The sequence below is a fragment of the Mixophyes fleayi genome, chromosome 10 (assembly GCF_038048845.1).
Source record: "Mixophyes fleayi isolate aMixFle1 chromosome 10, aMixFle1.hap1, whole genome shotgun sequence".
NCBI lineage: Eukaryota > Metazoa > Chordata > Amphibia > Anura > Limnodynastidae > Mixophyes > Mixophyes fleayi.
This window is the reverse complement of record NC_134411.1, coordinates 10,941,858-10,960,925: the sequence shown is the minus strand read 5'-3', so window position 1 is coordinate 10,960,925 and position 19,068 is coordinate 10,941,858. Positions and strand designations below refer to the sequence as shown.

The window sequence follows — 19,068 nt, the reverse complement described above, 5'->3', positions numbered from 1 at the left end:
TATTACAGTGACTGCAGGCAGAAATCCACAGTGATTATTCTATATGTCACTATGTTCACCTTGAAGTTTAGGAATGTCTGAGCTACTGGTTATGTAAGGAAAAGGAAAGGTGAAATGAGAACCTTGTCTCCACTTCCCAGTATTCTCCATGCACTTCTTTATTTACTAAAAGTATGAGGAGCACAGTTGCAGTGGTACTGGGGAGCAAGTGTACGATGTTCTTGATGGGGACACAGGGGAGCAGAGAGGAAATATCAAATCATTTAGTGGCTCGTCAAAATGTTACTAAATTAGTTCTTATTAAATTGTGTTAAAAATGAAATATGATGCAAAAAGCAGTTTGCATGATTGTTTTAAGGCCAAAAGGTCATGTTTGTGATGTAAGTGTAACATTAAAGGATAATTCAACCAAAATCAAAGAATTTAGTATTGGATGGAATTAAAGAAGTTATGTTAACATACAAGATCTTACTTTCCTGCACTCCTGTGGTATCCAGGTTCTATGGGTTTCCCTTTGGTAGCCGCCAAACCCCTTCATTGTAAACTTCCCATTCATCTCTGCCATTGGACCTGTCATGATGGGACTGGCCTGATCAGATCGCATGAGGGCAAGTAAATATGATAATGCCCACAAGCACATAAAGTGCCATTGTAATAAAGTGCCAAGTAAATATGATAATGCCCACAAGCACATAAAGTGCCATTGCAGTTTTTGAGTTTTTTTAATGACCCATACTTAAACCAAAAGTTTGGTTAATATGGTTTACCACAAATTGACATCTAAATGTAATTTCAGTTTTTCCATGACTTCTACACTACTATTATCAATATATATCAACTGATTTAAACCTCTTAACATTATGAGTTTCACCATTACCAACAGTCCCAATTGTACCTGGACAGCAACGGGTTGCAGATTTTTTTTTTAATAATCAAGGCATTTGTGATAAAAAGATTATTTTACAATCTATCCCTTGTAGTCCCCCCATCACCAAGTTTCATCCCACCAATTATAGAATTATTCAGACGTACCACCTTGAAAAATCTTAAGACAAAAGAAACCATCCCATCCCCAGATGCTTCCCCACTTTCTGGTAAAATCACAAAAAAGGGTAATGGAGTCTATGGAATTCACAAAGGGGTGCACCCTGTGTGCTTACCAAGTATTCTCATACCTTGGACATTACATATTGGCAGTTGCCATGGAATGTGTATTTTTTTTCATCGAATGTAGTTATGTGGGATCCTCCTTTCAGAGTGCAGTTTCCAAAGCAGGCCACTTGAGAGCATATCCATTGACCCAAAATACAAATGCTGCAAGAAAGTGTGTATGTTAAATTCTGAAGGAAAACCATGTTTAATTAGAAAGACAAATCACTAGAGCAGAATTCAAAGTTGTAATTAAAAATAGAGGTGGGAGGGACATCTCTATTTAGGTGGCCATAATCAATGTACGTAAATGAGCCGTAGTAAGTTAAGGTATGAGAATCTCAAAATGATCTACATAGAAGAATCCAGGTTAATTTCCTTGAAATTTCTAAAATGCTATCAAGTCTGCTGTGACCAGATTACATAATCACATAAATGTACAACAGATTATTTTATAATCAGATACAATACAAACTAACTACTCCCTTACTAGAGTGACGATGGTGCTTAGAACTTATGAAGTATTTCATTATGTATTACCACAGTCAGTATATCAAATTTTCTGGAAATAATAAGAAAAATTTAAGTTTCAGTGAAATTTTTATGAAATGCTAACTTAATGATGAAACATTTTTTATTCACTGAGATTTTATTAACCAATGATGTTCATAGATACGGTTTATAAATGAACCTCATTGATACAATGAAGTTCTTGGATAACCCACATGGAGTCTAGATGTAAATAGCAAATCAGATCTAGATATGTTTTTATTTTGCTTTTGGGACATTCAGTAATTTTTACTGATGTGATAGCCAACCATTTATATTGTTTTGCAGCATACATATAGATACCTACATTTATTCATTTATTTAATGGTGTGTTAATCAATTATATATTTTGTAATTTTTGCAATATGAATAGGGTTATCACATATCCAACATATATTTAGAGGTTATATCATCAATTTAATATTGATCGTTTACTACTTTGGTTATTGTACATATAAAATAAGTTTGAATTGTTGAGTGCGGATTTTTCTTTATTTTTGTTGGTGATTAAAACTTTGGTCTTTTTTTCGGGGATTAGCAATACTGCAAGAACAGTAGCGAATTGTAACTTTTATTTATTTTAGCACCAACAATGAGAGTTTTGATTTGTGTAAAATAATAAACAGAAAAGGAAGCTCATTATGGGACATTTTGCATGGAAATCAGTTATATCAACTTTTGCCAGCTAAAACATAACCCATGTGTTCTGGGTTTGACAGGGTTATTTTGCGCTTGCGGTAAACTTCAACAACGTCCAGGAAAGAGGAGTGTTACACAATACCATTTCTGGCAAGCAGATGAATATGATTCTCCAGGTTTGAATATTTTTTCATTATGAACACAGGGGCAGAGATTTTGTTTTACACACTCCTTCCGATTATTGACATCATCCAGAACAGTTCCTGCAATATAGATAATGTTTGCAAATGAGGCAGTAGTACAACAAGGGTAAACACTATGATATAGATAAAGCTGGCCATAAGCTCAGTGATGTTAATGGCCAGTTTGGATTTTTTAAACCAAAATGACCTAAAATTGCTGTGTGTCCAGTTCAACCACAATTTCTTATCCAAATAAGGAAAATATATCTAATTGGCTGCTGTTTGTAACAAGTTTTGTGCACAGTAACCAGCAGACTAAACTCCATCTGACCCATTATGATACTCTTGTTTGGCCCAGGAACTGAATGATCAGTACCCCGCAATTTGATCCATCATATGTGCTGCCTAATTTGCTGTAAATTTAAGACAACTATTTCAGTTGTCTTAACTGTTCCTGGACAGAGTGGGAGGCTTAAAGTATTGTCGTAATTCATATGAATGGAGATAAAAACTGTTCCTGCATAAAGCATTTATGTAAACAGATTTTCTTTGACCTAGAAACTGGACACATTGCAGTGACTCGGTCAGGACCGGATTAAGGGAATGGAGGCCCCTGGGCTAAGGGGGCCTCCATTCCCCCTTGAGGGCCCCCCCCTAATCCAAGCCGCCCGCTTCCCCCCCCCGGCACTTACCTCCTTCTCCGGCGTGCTGTACGCTCTTTACTGAGGAGATCTCGTGAGAGTGAGACTCACGAGATCTCCTCAGTAAGGAGACTACAGCTCGCCGGAGAAGGACCGCAGTGAAAGTGCTCAGCAGCACTGATCGCGCCGGGGAACGCCCCTGCCCCCGACGGATCAATACTGCTGCTGAGCACTTTCAAGGGCCCCCTGGATGCCATAGGCCCCTGGGCTGTAGCCCAGTTAGCCCTATGGTTAATCCGGCCCTGGACTCGGTTGCCACTTCTTAATGCTTCTGTTAAATCCTCTATTCCTGGCCCATAACATAAGTTGACTGTCAGGTAGGATTGGTTTCTACATTTTGTAAGACAAATATCAGCCTTCCTATCTCTGCTATTTATCTTCCCTAATTATAATTAGGGCAAATATTATCCTTTTAATGACCAGCTTGGTAAAAACACAAGTCAGATGGATTGTCTACAGTTAGGCCTTCATATCAACCCCAAATGACTGTGTGACTTTTTAACTTACATACCATTAACTACAATGCAAAGCCAGATTAAGGGTCTAATGCACCTGAATAATAAAGTGATGATGGGCAAATCATATTGCTCAAAAATATATGTGTGGCTTATCTGGTTCTGGAAATAGTTTTACAGTGAACTGCAGATAAAATTACAATTTTAAATAGTTATTATCAAAATACAATGCAGCCTTTTCATGTTAGGGTGATGTAGGCTCCGCTGTGCAACTGTGCGTGCTCCAGGATAGGAGAAATACTACATCTCCCAGCAAGTTCCCCAGCTGCTGTGGAGAGTCCAGAGGAAGTGTTTAGACAGCCCCGTGTATGTGCCTGCTCAAAGGGAGAGAAAAAGGTGCCAAAACAAGGGGGTGGAGTCCAAGTATGTGAGGAAAAATCTGAGGGAGGAGTCTGAGAAGACAGAGAAGCTGCAGGAGAAAGATGTCAAGTTTGTGAAATGAGAAAAAACTGAGCTGAAGCAGAGAAAGACAGCAGCAAAGCAGTGTGACAGAAGAAACAGAAGCTTAAAGCTGCCATTTGGGACAGAGTGGAAGACAGTAGCCATTGATGGAGTTTTCACACAAGGAGCTTTGGAGTGGAGGAATAGCTGGTTATATTGTTTATTTGCTGGTGGACTGACATGCTACTCTGTGAAGAGTTTATGGATAGTGTGGGGAGTCTTGAATAATGTGAATTTGTTTTATAGTCTTTTGCTAGCGCTGGACTGAGCTATGGTTTGGAAGAGTAATAGAGATTAGGGAGAGAGGGTGGATAGCTTTGAGAAACTGACCTGCTTCAAGTGAAATAGATGTTTGCTGAGCTAACAAATTGCTACAGCTGTCAGAAGTTGTAGGACTACAGGGAAAATAAATGGATCACAGGCCACTAGTAAGCACTACCAAAAGAGCTACAAATATTATTGGGCATTTACTTGTTTAAAGGGTTTGGTAGAGTGTGATGTGAACTGTGAAAAATACTGTGAACTTATTGCAGAACCTGTGTAAAAAGTTAAGCTACTAAGGGAAGTACTGCTGCAGGCAATTGTGCAATCAAACCAGCTGGAGTGTCAGAGGTATCTCTTCTATAGGCCCTAAGCGAGAGGTAAAGGTAGTAGTGCAAGGGAAATTACAGGAGTTGCTATGCAAACTATTAGCTTTCTAATATTTTAGTGATTGTTGCCTTTTATATTGTATGCTGATTTGTTTTATGTCCTGTCATTATTTAATCTCAAAGATATATTTTTCCTTTAAAATCCTGAAAAAGAGTTGCTGTCCAATCCTCATCTAAGAAATGTGTCAGGGTGGCGTCTACACAAATCTTATGTTCCACTAAAGTGTTTTCTTCTTTGTGGTCATAGTTATAGTGGTGGGCAAGTGGTTCCCCAAGTCTCCTTTTCGTGTTTGTGGCCCTGGGCACTTCCCAGAAGAGAAACCAACGTGTCAAGATTTGGGTGGAGGCACTGTTCCTAATAAGACAGGTGAAATTCTGTATCACACAAAGACATACTAAAGTCCATTTTGTAAGCAACCAATTAACCTACCAGTATGTTTTTGGACTGTGGGAGAAAAGGACAGCACCTTGAGGAAACTGACATGAACTTACATGAATATTGGGAGAACATACAAACTCCAGATAGTCGGAATTGAACCCATAGTCCAGCACTGTGAGGCAGTAATGCTAACCTCTGTGCCACCTATAAGCATTATTATTAGTTTTGTTATTACTAAGAAGATCAGTCCAGTGGATTAAGTACTACACTCTTCAGGCCTCCTGCAGCCATGATCCCATTCTAGCAATAAGTATACAATACAGAGAGTCAATTTTCTGCTCTCCCTGGACTTACTTCACTGGGCCTTGCAAAATGCAGTGACTATCACACTTACTTATTAGCAGCTACTGGAGGTTGATAAAATCACCATGTGGTGCAGAAGCCGATACTCTAGGTCTCACTTAATGTACATTCTATATGCATGAACATCTCTGCTGTGCCACTTCTCTTGTTCTGCATGTGGGATGTCATTCTCATGATAGTTTATTACAGAGTATAACTAACCCAAAACTATTTTGCTAAAACCATAGTGACACTACTCTGTAAGACGACTGGATGTATTGCATAAGCATAACACACCCTGCCCACCTATTTCACCCCCAATGCCATGTTTGATGACTGTGAGAGAAGCACAAAAAGACATTTGCTACTTTGCAGGGCTTGAATGCAGTAAAAGAAAAAGAGCGTAAGGAGGAAAGGACTGGCCCAAGAATATTCATATTGTTTATAATCCCTTCACAAGGGAGGGAAATTTAAGTGATTTACCCCTCTGGTGATTTCTGATCCATTTTGAGCACTGTTATTGTGGGTGCAACTCTAATTTTTTTTTCAAATTCTGTTTATTGAATTATCACCGACATACAGAGATTCTGTTCAAATCCAAAAAACAATTACACAACAATCTTATAAATGATCTCAATTCGGTACAGAAATCAAACTGTATGTGGTGTATAAATAAAATAAACAAAGTACCGTAAGAGTGGGAGACCGAAGGGATTGGTCAGGAAGTGAGTGTAAGGAGAATGGCCAGAGTAGGTGGCGCTTAAATTTGTTATCCACGAGTTCCAAACTTTAGTGAAGGGCATGGATTAGTTATTCTAAATACTTAGAGATATCCAATGGTGTATGGAAACTATGTTCGTTTGGCAATGTAATAAATCAAAGGGGATTGGTATTCTTACAATTAGATGCTATTTGGCAGTTAGTGGTGCTTAGAATACATCTGATGATTTTATCAATGTGCTTAGTAGCTTCAGGAATTGTAAGAGTGAGTAAAGTATGCTTAAGGCTGTTCGAGATATCGATCGCTTTAATTCCAAGAATACGTTCTCTAAATCCGCCCCAAAATGTGACAAATCCGCACAGTTCCACCATATATGTGAAAAAGAAACTGCTTGAGAGCTTTGAATTCAGCATAAGTTAGTAGAGACTGGGGAGAAGGCATGGAGTCTGGAGGGGCCATATACTATCTACAGAATAACCTATAGGCATTCTCATTTATGTGAACACAAATGGAACTTTACACAACTGATTATAGACCAGTCTTCAGGTACACTTAACTTCATGAGGGTCTTTGTTGAGTAAGTCATAAGGGTTCAAACAATTATATAAAGTCGAGTTCAGATCTTAAGAAGAATTTAAAAGGTATAATGATCTGGAATAATGTTTGTCATCCCAGTAGAGTGGTAAAAACATCGTATTTTCTGATATTTATCAAAAATTTTATTGGTGAGCCAGATATGGTGGGAAAATTTCCCCAAATTGTCAGATTGTTTAGAATCTGCAATTTGCCCACCCTTTAGGGGAGCCCTGGGAGCTACATACTGAACCAGTTTTTCCCTGTTTTTTCTGTTTGTTTCCCAGCTTATTCTGCTGGTTAAAAGTGTTAACCGGGCTGTGACCTCACTGACCAATAATAAGCAAAAGCTCTGTTTGCGGCTTCCTATAGGTTTATGCAGGCATACCTCCATAGGCTTTTCCCCACAAGTGATTTGTAAAAAATCAATACATTTAAAAACACATAGCATAGATACTGTTAATGTTATATATTTAAATTTGTAAAAGGAATCAAAACATGTAAGTATCACAAATTGCTGATGGATATTACCTGGAGGACAAGAACATCCCTCTAAGCACTTCATGTTACACAGTTTACTGGCAGCTGGGTTAGAACAAGTATCAGGACATGACGATGCACACTCAAAAAATTCCATGGTGCTGGGGCAGCTGATAACTAGAAAAAGAGAAAAAAAGTAAATTGATAAACATTAGCACTAAAAATGTTTTTGCATTTTGTTGAATTTTGTTTTTAGACTATGACCATTTGTACTGCAAAATTACTGCAAATTGAGGTTAGTAGTGTTTGTTTTCTTTAAGAAAACTATATGCAGGCTGATAAAAGTTCTGTTCCCTGACAGTTGCACCTCTTCCCTTCTTCATCGCTCTGTTTCTAAAGCAGTCTCCCTGAGCAAGGGGTCACTGTAGCAATTGCTACTACTGTGACTGCTGGATGTATTAGATTTATAGGAGTGAGTATGCCAAGCAAAGAGAAATATACACTATATGGACAAAAGTATTTGGCCACACCTGTTAATTATTTAATTGACGGGTTTCAATCAGATCTGTTGCCAGAGGTATATAAAATCAAGCACCTAGCTATGCAGTCTACATTTGCAAACATTTGTGATACAAAATGGGTTGTTCTGAAGAGCTCAGTGACTTCAAATGTGGTACTGTGATAGGATGCCACCTTTGCAATAAGACGGTTCGTGAAATTTCATCCCTGCTGGATATTACACGGTCAACTGTAAGTGATATTATTAGAAAGTGGAAGCATTTAGGAACAACAACAACTCAGCCATGAAGCAGAAGACCATGTAAAATCACAGAGTGGGTTCAACGACTGCTAAGGATCATGGTGCGTAAAAGTCACCAAAGCTTTGCTGATTCCATAGCTGTAGAGTTCTGAACTACCACTGACATTAATGTAAGCACAAAAACTGTGCAGCGGGAGCTTAATGGAATGGGTTTCCATGGCAGAGCAGCTGCATTCAAGCCTCACATCACCAAGACCAATGCCATGCATTGGATGGAATGGTGTAAAGCACACCAACAATGGACTGTGGAGCAGTGGAAACGTGTTCTGTAGAGTGACAAGTGATGCTTCTTTGTTTGGCAGTCAGATGGGTGAGTCTGGGTTTGGCGGATGCTGGGAGAATGTTACTTGCCTGACTGCATCATGCCAACTGTGAAGTTTGGTGGAGGAGGGATAAAGCTATAGGGCTGTTTTTCAGGGTTTGGGCTAGGCCCCTTTTCTCCAGTGAAGGGCAATCTTAATGCTTCAGCATACCAAGTCATTTTGGACAATTCTATGCTTCCAACTTTGTGGCAACAGTTCGGTGTGGAAGAACTTGACTGGCCCGCACAGAGCCCTGACCTCAACACCATCGAGCACCTTTGGGATGAACTGAAACAGAGATTGCAAGCCAGCCCTTTTCGTCCAACATCAGTGCCTGACCTCATAAAAGCTCTACAGAATGAATGGGCACAAATTCCCACAGAAACACTCCAACATCTTGTGGAAAGCCTTCCAAGAAGAGTGGGTGGAAGATGTTATCACTGAAAAAGGGAACCAAATCCATGTTAAAGTAAACGTATTTGAATACAATGTCATTACAGTCCCTGTTGGTGTAATGGTCAAGCGGCTGAATACTTTTGTCCATATAGTCTATATTGATATTATAGATTAGGTAAATTTCATGTCACAAAAGTGTCATTGTTTAATAAGCTTGTATATTTTAGGATATTATACAGTATATAGTGCTATACTAAACATGTACAAATCTTTTAGTTGCAATTCAAAGTGGCAAAAATGGTATAGACAGCCTTTATTATAGAAGAAGTGTATGGAAATAAAGAAAAAGCAAGTCTCTCTGTGGTGTGAAAAGTAGTGAATTGGTAACAAACAGGAGTTTAAAGGTCCTCTGTCTCTTGCAATCCTTATATAAATTACTCCTAAGAGGGACTTTTTCATCCAGTTTGTGTTTGTAATCCTGCTTGTTGTGAGTTTTAGGTATTTAAACAGAACAGTGGTATACTGTAGAAATATATACATACGTTATGATCTGCGCACTCCAAGGATTGGGGGAAAGGGAAAAGGGATGCTGCCACTACTTCTAGTGAAGAATAGCCTCTACTCCACAATACTATACAATTGTAATAAATACAGAAGTCGGCGCAGGGGGAAGGATATGGGAACAAAAGGAGACAAACAAAAAACAAATACTATAATTTGCAAGCTGAAAAAGTCCTACCCCACTTCTTGTGGGGAATGTTTCTAACGTTACCAGTTCAAAATCACAGTTCTATCCGGGTGTAGGATGGTGCCCTTGGTTACTTCTTAGGAAATGCTGTAGTTCCTCCTCAACCCGATTAGCAAATATACAGGGTATAAAGAAAAAAACCGCTCATAGCGTAAAAACGTTTTATACATTTATTTAAATGACATTAAAAACACTCACATTGAGTAGCGATGTCTGTTCCCATAAAGGTATCTTTACTAAGAGTCCCACAAGAGAACGCGATGAAGCAGATTAAGTAGTTCCTTATTTCTCGAGTGGCTCCAGCCGTCCTCAGTCTCAGAGTGCCGGAAAGAACCCTGTGACGTTCGGAGGGCGTGGTTACTCCGTGGATGCTTCCAATTGGCCCAACGCGTTTCGTCACAGGTTGTGACTTCATCAGGGGTGTGTCCAGTGTCAAACTTTCCTCCTTTAAATACTGCTAGTCTTCTAATGGGGATGCCGTTCAATAGGACAGAATAATTACAATGATATCCGCTCTACCTGTTTCTGATATTGCAATCAATAGAGAGGCAGATTTGTCAGGACTAACAGCATGATTTTGTAGAGCGGGCAGTTCAACAGTTTGCATACCTTAAATACATGGTGTACGTTATTCAAACACTGATCTTAAATATAGTGAAATACACATAAACATTTCAAGCCCATTTTCCCCTTTATTAGAGCTGAGTTTGTCACAGTTGTTTTCAGTCACCCCTAACTAGAATCTAAATGTATACAGTGTGAGTGAATGAACTTCAACTTTACCTTTTATTCCTTACTAGAGGAAAGAGGCAAGCTCAAAATCAATATTTAATCCTGAAGGGGTCAATGTCTTCAATCTATATATCCACTTTGCTTCCTCACAATTAATTCTCTTGATAAAATCTCCTCCCCTCCAGTCTTCCTTTACCTCACAAATAGCAACAAATGTAATGCCTGATGGATTTTGTCCATGTTTTTCTTTAAAGTGTTTTGATAAACTGTGTGTTTCTATACCCAACTTGATGTTACGAATATGTTCTGTAATTCTGACCTTAAGTTGTCTCACCGTCCTCCCCACGTACTGTAACCCACACGGGCAGGTAATCAAATACACTATTCCCTTGGAGTCGCAGGTAAGTTTGCTTCTAATCTGGAACATTTCCTGAGTGGTGTTGGATTTAAATGTTTGTATACCTTTAGTGGTCTTGATTTTTGCAGTTCTACATGGGAGACATCTAGTGCAATAATAAAAATTATTTTTTGTAGTTTCTTTCGTAAGCCAGTTTGTCTTCCTTTCTAATTTTTGTGGTAAATAGCTATGCACTAACTTGTTTTTGAGATTTGGTGCTCTCCTAAATGTAATCTGTGGATATTTAGGTAATGATTTGCCTAGGATCTCATCCTGCAGGAGCAAGTGCCAATGTTTCCTCAGTAATTTCCTGACTTGCGGAGCAGAGTCCGAATATTGAGTAATAAATGAGAAATTTCTCACTTTGGATTCATCCTGTAATTTATTTTTATATACAAGGAGTTCTCCTCTATTTTTACTACTGGTGCTGTCTATGATCTTGTCCATTTCACTTAGATCGTATCCCCTTTCCATGAACCTATTTTTCAAGATTTTACTTTGATCTTTAAAAGTATCTAAACTAGAGCAGTTTCTTCTTAGCCTAAGAAATTGGCCGGACGGAATGTTTTGTAGCCATTTACAATAATGGTTACTGGTTATGTCAATGAAACTGTTGCAGTCCACTAGTTTAAAATGTGTACTTGTTACTATCCTGTTTTCTTTAATGGATATATCCAAATCAAGGAAAGTTACTTGGTTTTTACTTATATTGGTGGTAAATGACAGGTTACGGTTGTTATCATTCATGTCCGAAATAAATTTGCGTAGAGACTCTTCACTTCCCCTCCAGATGAAGAGGATGTCATCTATGAACCTCCGCCACAGGACCAAGTTCGCCACCAGAGTTGAATCCGCCCATACACATTCCTCCTCCCACCTACTCATGAATATGTTGGCATAACTGGGTGCGAACTTGGTTCCCATGGCGGTGCCCCTAACCTGTAAATAGTGTTCATCCTCGAACCAAAAATGGTTGTGGGTTAAAATGAAATAGATACTTTGGATCATAAATTCAATTTGTTTGGATGTCATGGATCCCTCCTCCTCCAGGGCAATTCTAATGCTTTCTATTCCTTGATCATGATCTATACAGGTGTACAGGGTCTTCACATCACTAGTCACTAACCAAAATTTGTCTTCCCAAATGATTCCATCCAGTATATTTAGAATCTCCATAGTATCCCTAATGTAGGATTTTTGCTTTTGTACTATACTTTGTAGAAAAAAGTCTATGTATTCGGACAATGATGATGTGAGTGAATTGATTCCCGAAATAATAGGGCGGCCTGGTGGTTTACTAGCATTTTTGTGTATCTTGGGAAGATAATAGAACAGAGGAAGTTTGGGATGGGTAATGTTGATGTATTTAAACTCATCCCCATTTAGTATGCCATCATCAAGTCCTGATTTTAGGATCTGAATGAATTCTTTCTGAAATTTGTGAATAGGGTTGCTCCCCAGCTTCCTATACGTAGTGGTGTCCTCAAGGAGGTGGTATGATTCCTCCAAATAGTCCTCTTTATTCAGAACAACCAACCCACCCCCTTTATCTGCTGGCTTAATTACAATAGACGGGTCTTGAGTTAGTGCATCTAATGATCTTCTCTCTCTAAAGGTAAGATTGCTTTTATTCCCCCTCTTATTAGTTTCTAACTTCCTCAAATCTTCCTCAATGTTTTTCTGAAAAGTGGTGATATAGTTACCCTTGATGTAGGATGGGTAAAATGTGGATTTTGATTTTAATCCTGAATGTTTGAAAGTATCCCCATTAACTTTTGGTTCATACGAAACGCCCTCTCTCATGAAAAATTTTTTTAAAGTAATTTTGCGTATATATTTTTGTAAGTCAATATATGTATTGAACTTATCCATCCTATTGGAGGGTGCGAATTTCAAACCCTTCTTTAGGAGGGTGAGATCACTAGCTGATAGATGTTTGTTACTTAAATTGAAGATTCCTGCTGGGGGATCCTCTTTTTGATTAGTTAGATCTGATTTCTGGTTCTTTTTAGATGTCCCTCCCCCTCTCCTTCCTCTTCTGACGAGGACTCCCTTCTTCTTTTCATTATTGTTGTGACTTGTGGTGATGTATTTTCTATCTCTTCCACCTCTAAAAAATGTTGTGTAGTGGGGGGTGTGTCATTTAAATCTTGAGCATTCCCTTCTAAATTCATTTGATTCTTTCCCACATCTTCCAAATCTGGAGTATCACTATTGTGTTCTCCTTCATGTACTGCGACTACAGTTGATATTTCTATCCCTGATCCACTGATACCCAATTTTTCCGATATTACAAGTATTTTCTCCATATCCTCTCTCCCTCTATCAAAAGATTCTTTTGCTATTTGTGAATACTCCTCCATCTGTATATCAATTGTTGTTAGGGATCTTTTATTGCTCTGTGAATGTGTGTTCTCATGTAGAAGTTTCATATATTGTTGATATGTGAGATCCAGTTGTTCATACACCTTCCTATATTCCCCTTGATTAGGAGCTAACATGAGATTTAATGTTTTGTTAGATCTAATTCCTTGTGAGTGATCATATTCTGTCCTATTGAACGGCATCCCCATTAGAAGACTAGCAGTATTTAAAGGAGGAAATAATGAAAAGAAGAAGGGAGTCCTCGTCAGAAGAGGAAGGAGAGGGGGAGGGACATCTAAAAAGAACCAGAAATCAGATCTAACTAATCAAAAAGAGGATCCCCCAGCAGGAATCTTCAATTTAAGTAACAAACATCTATCAGCTAGTGATCTCACCCTCCTAAAGAAGGGTTTGAAATTCGCACCCTCCAATAGGATGGATAAGTTCAATACATATATTGACTTACAAAAATATATACGCAAAATTACTTTAAAAAAATTTTTCATGAGAGAGGGCGTTTCGTATGAACCAAAAGTTAATGGGGATACTTTCAAACATTCAGGATTAAAATCAAAATCCACATTTTACCCATCCTACATCAAGGGTAACTATATCACCACTTTTCAGAAAAACATTGAGGAAGATTTGAGGAAGTTAGAAACTAATAAGAGGGGGAATAAAAGCAATCTTACCTTTAGAGAGAGAAGATCATTAGATGCACTAACTCAAGACCCGTCTATTGTAATTAAGCCAGCAGATAAAGGGGGTGGGTTGGTTGTTCTGAATAAAGAGGACTATTTGGAGGAATCATACCACCTCCTTGAGGACACCACTACGTATAGGAAGCTGGGGAGCAACCCTATTCACAAATTTCAGAAAGAATTCATTCAGATCCTAAAATCAGGACTTGATGATGGCATACTAAATGGGGATGAGTTTAAATACATCAACATTACCCATCCCAAACTTCCTCTGTTCTATTATCTTCCCAAGATACACAAAAATGCTAGTAAACCACCAGGCCGCCCTATTATTTCGGGAATCAATTCACTCACATCATCATTGTCCGAATACATAGACTTTTTTCTACAAAGTATAGTACAAAAGCAAAAATCCTACATTAGGGATACTATGGAGATTCTAAATATACTGGATGGAATCATTTGGGAAGACAAATTTTGGTTAGTGACTAGTGATGTGAAGACCCTGTACACCTGTATAGATCATGATCAAGGAATAGAAAGCATTAGAATTGCCCTGGAGGAGGAGGGATCCATGACATCCAAACAAATTGAATTTATGATCCAAAGTATCTATTTCATTTTAACCCACAACCATTTTTGGTTCGAGGATGAACACTATTTACAGGTTAGGGGCACCGCCATGGGAACCAAGTTCGCACCCAGTTATGCCAACATATTCATGAGTAGGTGGGAGGAGGAATGTGTATGGGCGGATTCAACTCTGGTGGCGAACTTGGTCCTGTGGCGGAGGTTCATAGATGACATCCTCTTCATCTGGAGGGGAAGTGAAGAGTCTCTACGCAAATTTATTTCGGACATGAATGATAACAACCGTAACCTGTCATTTACCACCAATATAAGTAAAAACCAAGTAACTTTCCTTGATTTGGATATATCCATTAAAGAAAACAGGATAGTAACAAGTACACATTTTAAACTAGTGGACTGCAACAGTTTCATTGACATAACCAGTAACCATTATTGTAAATGGCTACAAAACATTCCGTCCGGCCAATTTCTTAGGCTAAGAAGAAACTGCTCTAGTTTAGATACTTTTAAAGATCAAAGTAAAATCTTGAAAAATAGGTTCATGGAAAGGGGATACGATCTAAGTGAAATGGACAAGATCATAGACAGCACCAGTAGTAAAAATAGAGGAGAACTCCTTGTATATAAAAATAAATTACAGGATGAATCCAAAGTGAGAAATTTCTCATTTATTACTCAATATTCGGACTCTGCTCCGCAAGTCAGGAAATTACTGAGGAAACATTGGCACTTGCTCCTGCAGGATGAGATCCTAGGCAAATCATTACCTAAATATCCACAGATTACATTTAGGAGAGCACCAAATCTCAAAAACAAGTTAGTGCATAGCTATTTACCACAAAAATTAGAAAGGAAGACAAACTGGCTTACGAAAGAAACTACAAAAAATAATTTTTATTATTGCACTAGATGTCTCCCATGTAGAACTGCAAAAATCAAGACCACTAAAGGTATACAAACATTTAAATCCAACACCACTCAGGAAATGTTCCAGATTAGAAGCAAACTTACCTGCGACTCCAAGGGAATAGTGTATTTGATTACCTGCCCGTGTGGGTTACAGTACGTGGGGAGGACGGTGAGACAACTTAAGGTCAGAATTACAGAACATATTCGTAACATCAAGTTGGGTATAGAAACACACAGTTTATCAAAACACTTTAAAGAAAAACATGGACAAAATCCATCAGGCATTACATTTGTTGCTATTTGTGAGGTAAAGGAAGACTGGAGGGGAGGAGATTTTATCAAGAGAATTAATTGTGAGGAAGCAAAGTGGATATATAGATTGAAGACATTGACCCCTTCAGGATTAAATATTGATTTTGAGCTTGCCTCTTTCCTCTAGTAAGGAATAAAAGGTAAAGTTGAAGTTCATTCACTCACACTGTATACATTTAGATTCTAGTTAGGGGTGACTGAAAACAACTGTGACAAACTCAGCTCTAATAAAGGGGAAAATGGGCTTGAAATGTTTATGTGTATTTCACTATATTTAAGATCAGTGTTTGAATAACGTACACCATGTATTTAAGGTATGCAAACTGTTGAACTGCCCGCTCTACAAAATCATGCTGTTAGTCCTGACAAATCTGCCTCTCTATTGATTGCAATATCAGAAACAGGTAGAGCGGATATCATTGTAATTATTCTGTCCTATTGAACGGCATCCCCATTAGAAGACTAGCAGTATTTAAAGGAGGAAAGTTTGACACTGGACACACCCCTGATGAAGTCACAACCTGTGACGAAACGCGTTGGGCCAATTGGAAGCATCCACGGAGTAACCACGCCCTCCGAACGTCACAGGGTTCTTTCCGGCACTCTGAGACTGAGGACGGCTGGAGCCACTCGAGAAATAAGGAACTACTTAATCTGCTTCATCGCGTTCTCTTGTGGGACTCTTAGTAAAGATACCTTTATGGGAACAGACATCGCTACTCAATGTGAGTGTTTTTAATGTCATTTAAATAAATGTATAAAACGTTTTTACGCTATGAGCGGTTTTTTTCTTTATACCCTGTATATTTGCTAATCGGGTTGAGGAGGAACTACAGCATTTTCTAAGAAGTAACCAAGGGCACCATCCTACACCCGGATAGAACTGTGATTTTGAACTGGTAACGTTAGAAACATTCCCCACAAGAAGTGGGGTAGGACTTTTTCAGCTTGCAAATTATAGTATTTGTTTTTTGTTTGTCTCCTTTTGTTCCCATATCCTTCCCCCTGCGCCGACTTCTGTATTTATTACAGTGGTATACTGTGATTACTTGTTCTAAGGTATTTAATTAACCCGATAAAAGGGCTGTAAAAGAGATGAAACAATTATTTTGAAATGGACTCAGACACTGCAGAAATTGGTCTTCCTAAAGAAATGAATTCTAAAGAAGCATATGAGATATGTAAAGTTAAGGGAGATCCATTAGAGAAAACAGAAGTGTCTGTATTGTACACCTGCCACTACATATACCAAATGTCCAACATCACAATGTCCTGCCTAAATCCTCCACAATATCTGTATTCATGGAAAAGAGCGAAAACACCACCGGATTACTGTTAAATAAGTAATTCAATATTAAACATAAGCAATGAGAATGGTCCATATACAAACAAAACATTGCTAATGCTTACAGGTAAATAAAATTGTTTAGTAGTTATTGTAAACTTGCCTCTAACTAACAGATTACAATTCTTATGCAGCACAAAGGCTAGAATCACTGATGAATAGGGATATCATTAAGTTATGGAATGGGAAAAACTTTGTAAGTTTGGGTAATCAAAGGTTTTAAGAGAAGAAAAGATTGTGAAGAAAGTAATGAATTTATACAGTGATAGGGGTCTTTTACTTACAACAGAAATTTGGGCGTCGCCAATTTCCAGGGTGTCCCCTAGCTTCAACACAAGCTTTGGAGAATTGGTTAAGGTTGCTACAGAGACAGTTTGTCTTGTTGTCAGAGACACACATGCATAAGTCATTTGTGCAGGTCTCGAGATAGACCTTATAAGTGGTCAACTTATATTTGCAGCTCCCCATGCTTGACATGATGTCTTCGCACTTTTTCATCTACAGAACGAGAAACATTTTTTGGTCATAACAGCCTTTGCATTATTGATTTTGTTGATGACTCCAGGATATTGAAAGTGTCTTATTTGTTTTTATTTCATTATTTATTTTTTAAAATAGTCAAATTATATCAACTTAAGATGTATTCTAAAATTTGCAATCTAAAATTATTTTTTTTAATTGAGTATATTTTCCTCAGATGTCAGTAATCACCGTATAATGCATTCATCTACATACACTATCAGTGATATGTTACTCTATATATATATATATATATATATATATATATATATATATATATATATATATATATATATATGAGTGCAGATTGGCCCATTAAAAATTAAATTGTTCTGAATGTCTACCGAGCTTTGCACTTAGTCTGTGATGTTTAGGATTGGCAGGGTGAGTGGATAGATATTACCAATTAACAGGGGAGAGGGTGAAAGAGTAGGAGGAGCTAATGAAAAAGGGGCATGACCTGGTGGTTAGTATAATACTAACAATTTTATGAATATCAATTAGCATATGCCTTTTATTAATATATAAACTAATTCTCCTAATGAAGTTAATGGTAAGAAGCAGTGGCGGAGCTGCCACCATTGCAGGTGGTGTGGCTGCTGCAGGGCCTAGATGTGAAGGGGGTCAAACAATGTTTGGTCACCCTCCTGAAGCCGCTTCACTACTCTTCTAAGCATTGAAGGGGGCTGGAGCATACAAACATTGTGCATGCCTCAGCCCCACGCATATTCAGAAGGGCCAGTGAAGCCTCAAATGAGGCTTCACTGTACATGTTCCAGTCCCTCCATATTGCGTAGAAGAACAGAGCAGGAACCTCTGCAGGGTTGGATTAGAATTGCCTGCCCTCCCCCAAACTATGTGATGAGGCCTGGGCCATAATAAAAAGGAATGTTAATGTTACATTAAATACATTTACTTGCATACCTGTGTTTCACATTTATTTTCTATTTCTGAATCTTCTTGTTGTTGAAAGTTGTCTGCAACATCTGGACATTCTTCTGTGGGCTCGATTAACTTATGAAGGTTGCCAAACATTATATGAGTGACTTTGAGTCCTATAGAAGAAATGTAGGTGAGAATTGTACTATAAAGAGAAACACGCTGTCCCACAAAACATCTTTGATGTTATGGAGGCTTTCCATGCCACCACTCCAAGGCATTGGCACAGGGATAAAAATAAAGCAGAAAAAATAGATGGAACATAGATAGAAAATAAGTTGAATTATGAAATTTATTTCACATAGAGATGCATTTGACACCAAAATATTATACATATACCAGTTTGAAAGGAACCGCGCATCACTATACTGTGCTATTGTGCTTTGAGTGACTATTTGTGAGTCTAGTCAATCCAACTAACACCTATACAAGGACACACAGGACTTTTCTAAGCTCAGAAAAGGTTAGTTATCAATGTAATGCTTTCATTGGTTAATCATTCTAGCCCCACCTATATCATCTCCTGCAATAGATGTTTTGTCTCTAGTCAACACACATAGAATTGTACTTTTCTTATTTACTTCTATTCTCTATGCTCATTTATTTAGAGTTCACTTGCAAAATATCTCCTTTTGATCCACAGCAGTCCAAGCAGTGAGTAGTACAAAGCGA

At 38.2% G+C, this 19,068-nt stretch overlaps 1 protein-coding gene across 1 annotated transcript in view; it reads right to left on the bottom strand.

Moving 5' to 3' along the window:
- LOC142104091 (mucin-5B-like) overlaps nucleotides 1–19,068 on the bottom strand; it is a 126,168-nt gene that overhangs the window by 80,367 nt on the left and 26,733 nt on the right. The window contains exons 6-10 of the mRNA XM_075188568.1: nucleotides 18,382–18,512; nucleotides 17,223–17,436; nucleotides 7,373–7,498; nucleotides 2,480–2,600; nucleotides 1,176–1,314 (exon numbers count right to left, since the gene is read on the bottom strand). Of these exons, the coding sequence (XP_075044669.1) occupies nucleotides 1,176–1,314; nucleotides 2,480–2,600; nucleotides 7,373–7,498; nucleotides 17,223–17,436; nucleotides 18,382–18,512 (731 nt within the window). The remainder of the gene's footprint in view (nucleotides 1–1,175; nucleotides 1,315–2,479; nucleotides 2,601–7,372; nucleotides 7,499–17,222; nucleotides 17,437–18,381; nucleotides 18,513–19,068) is intronic.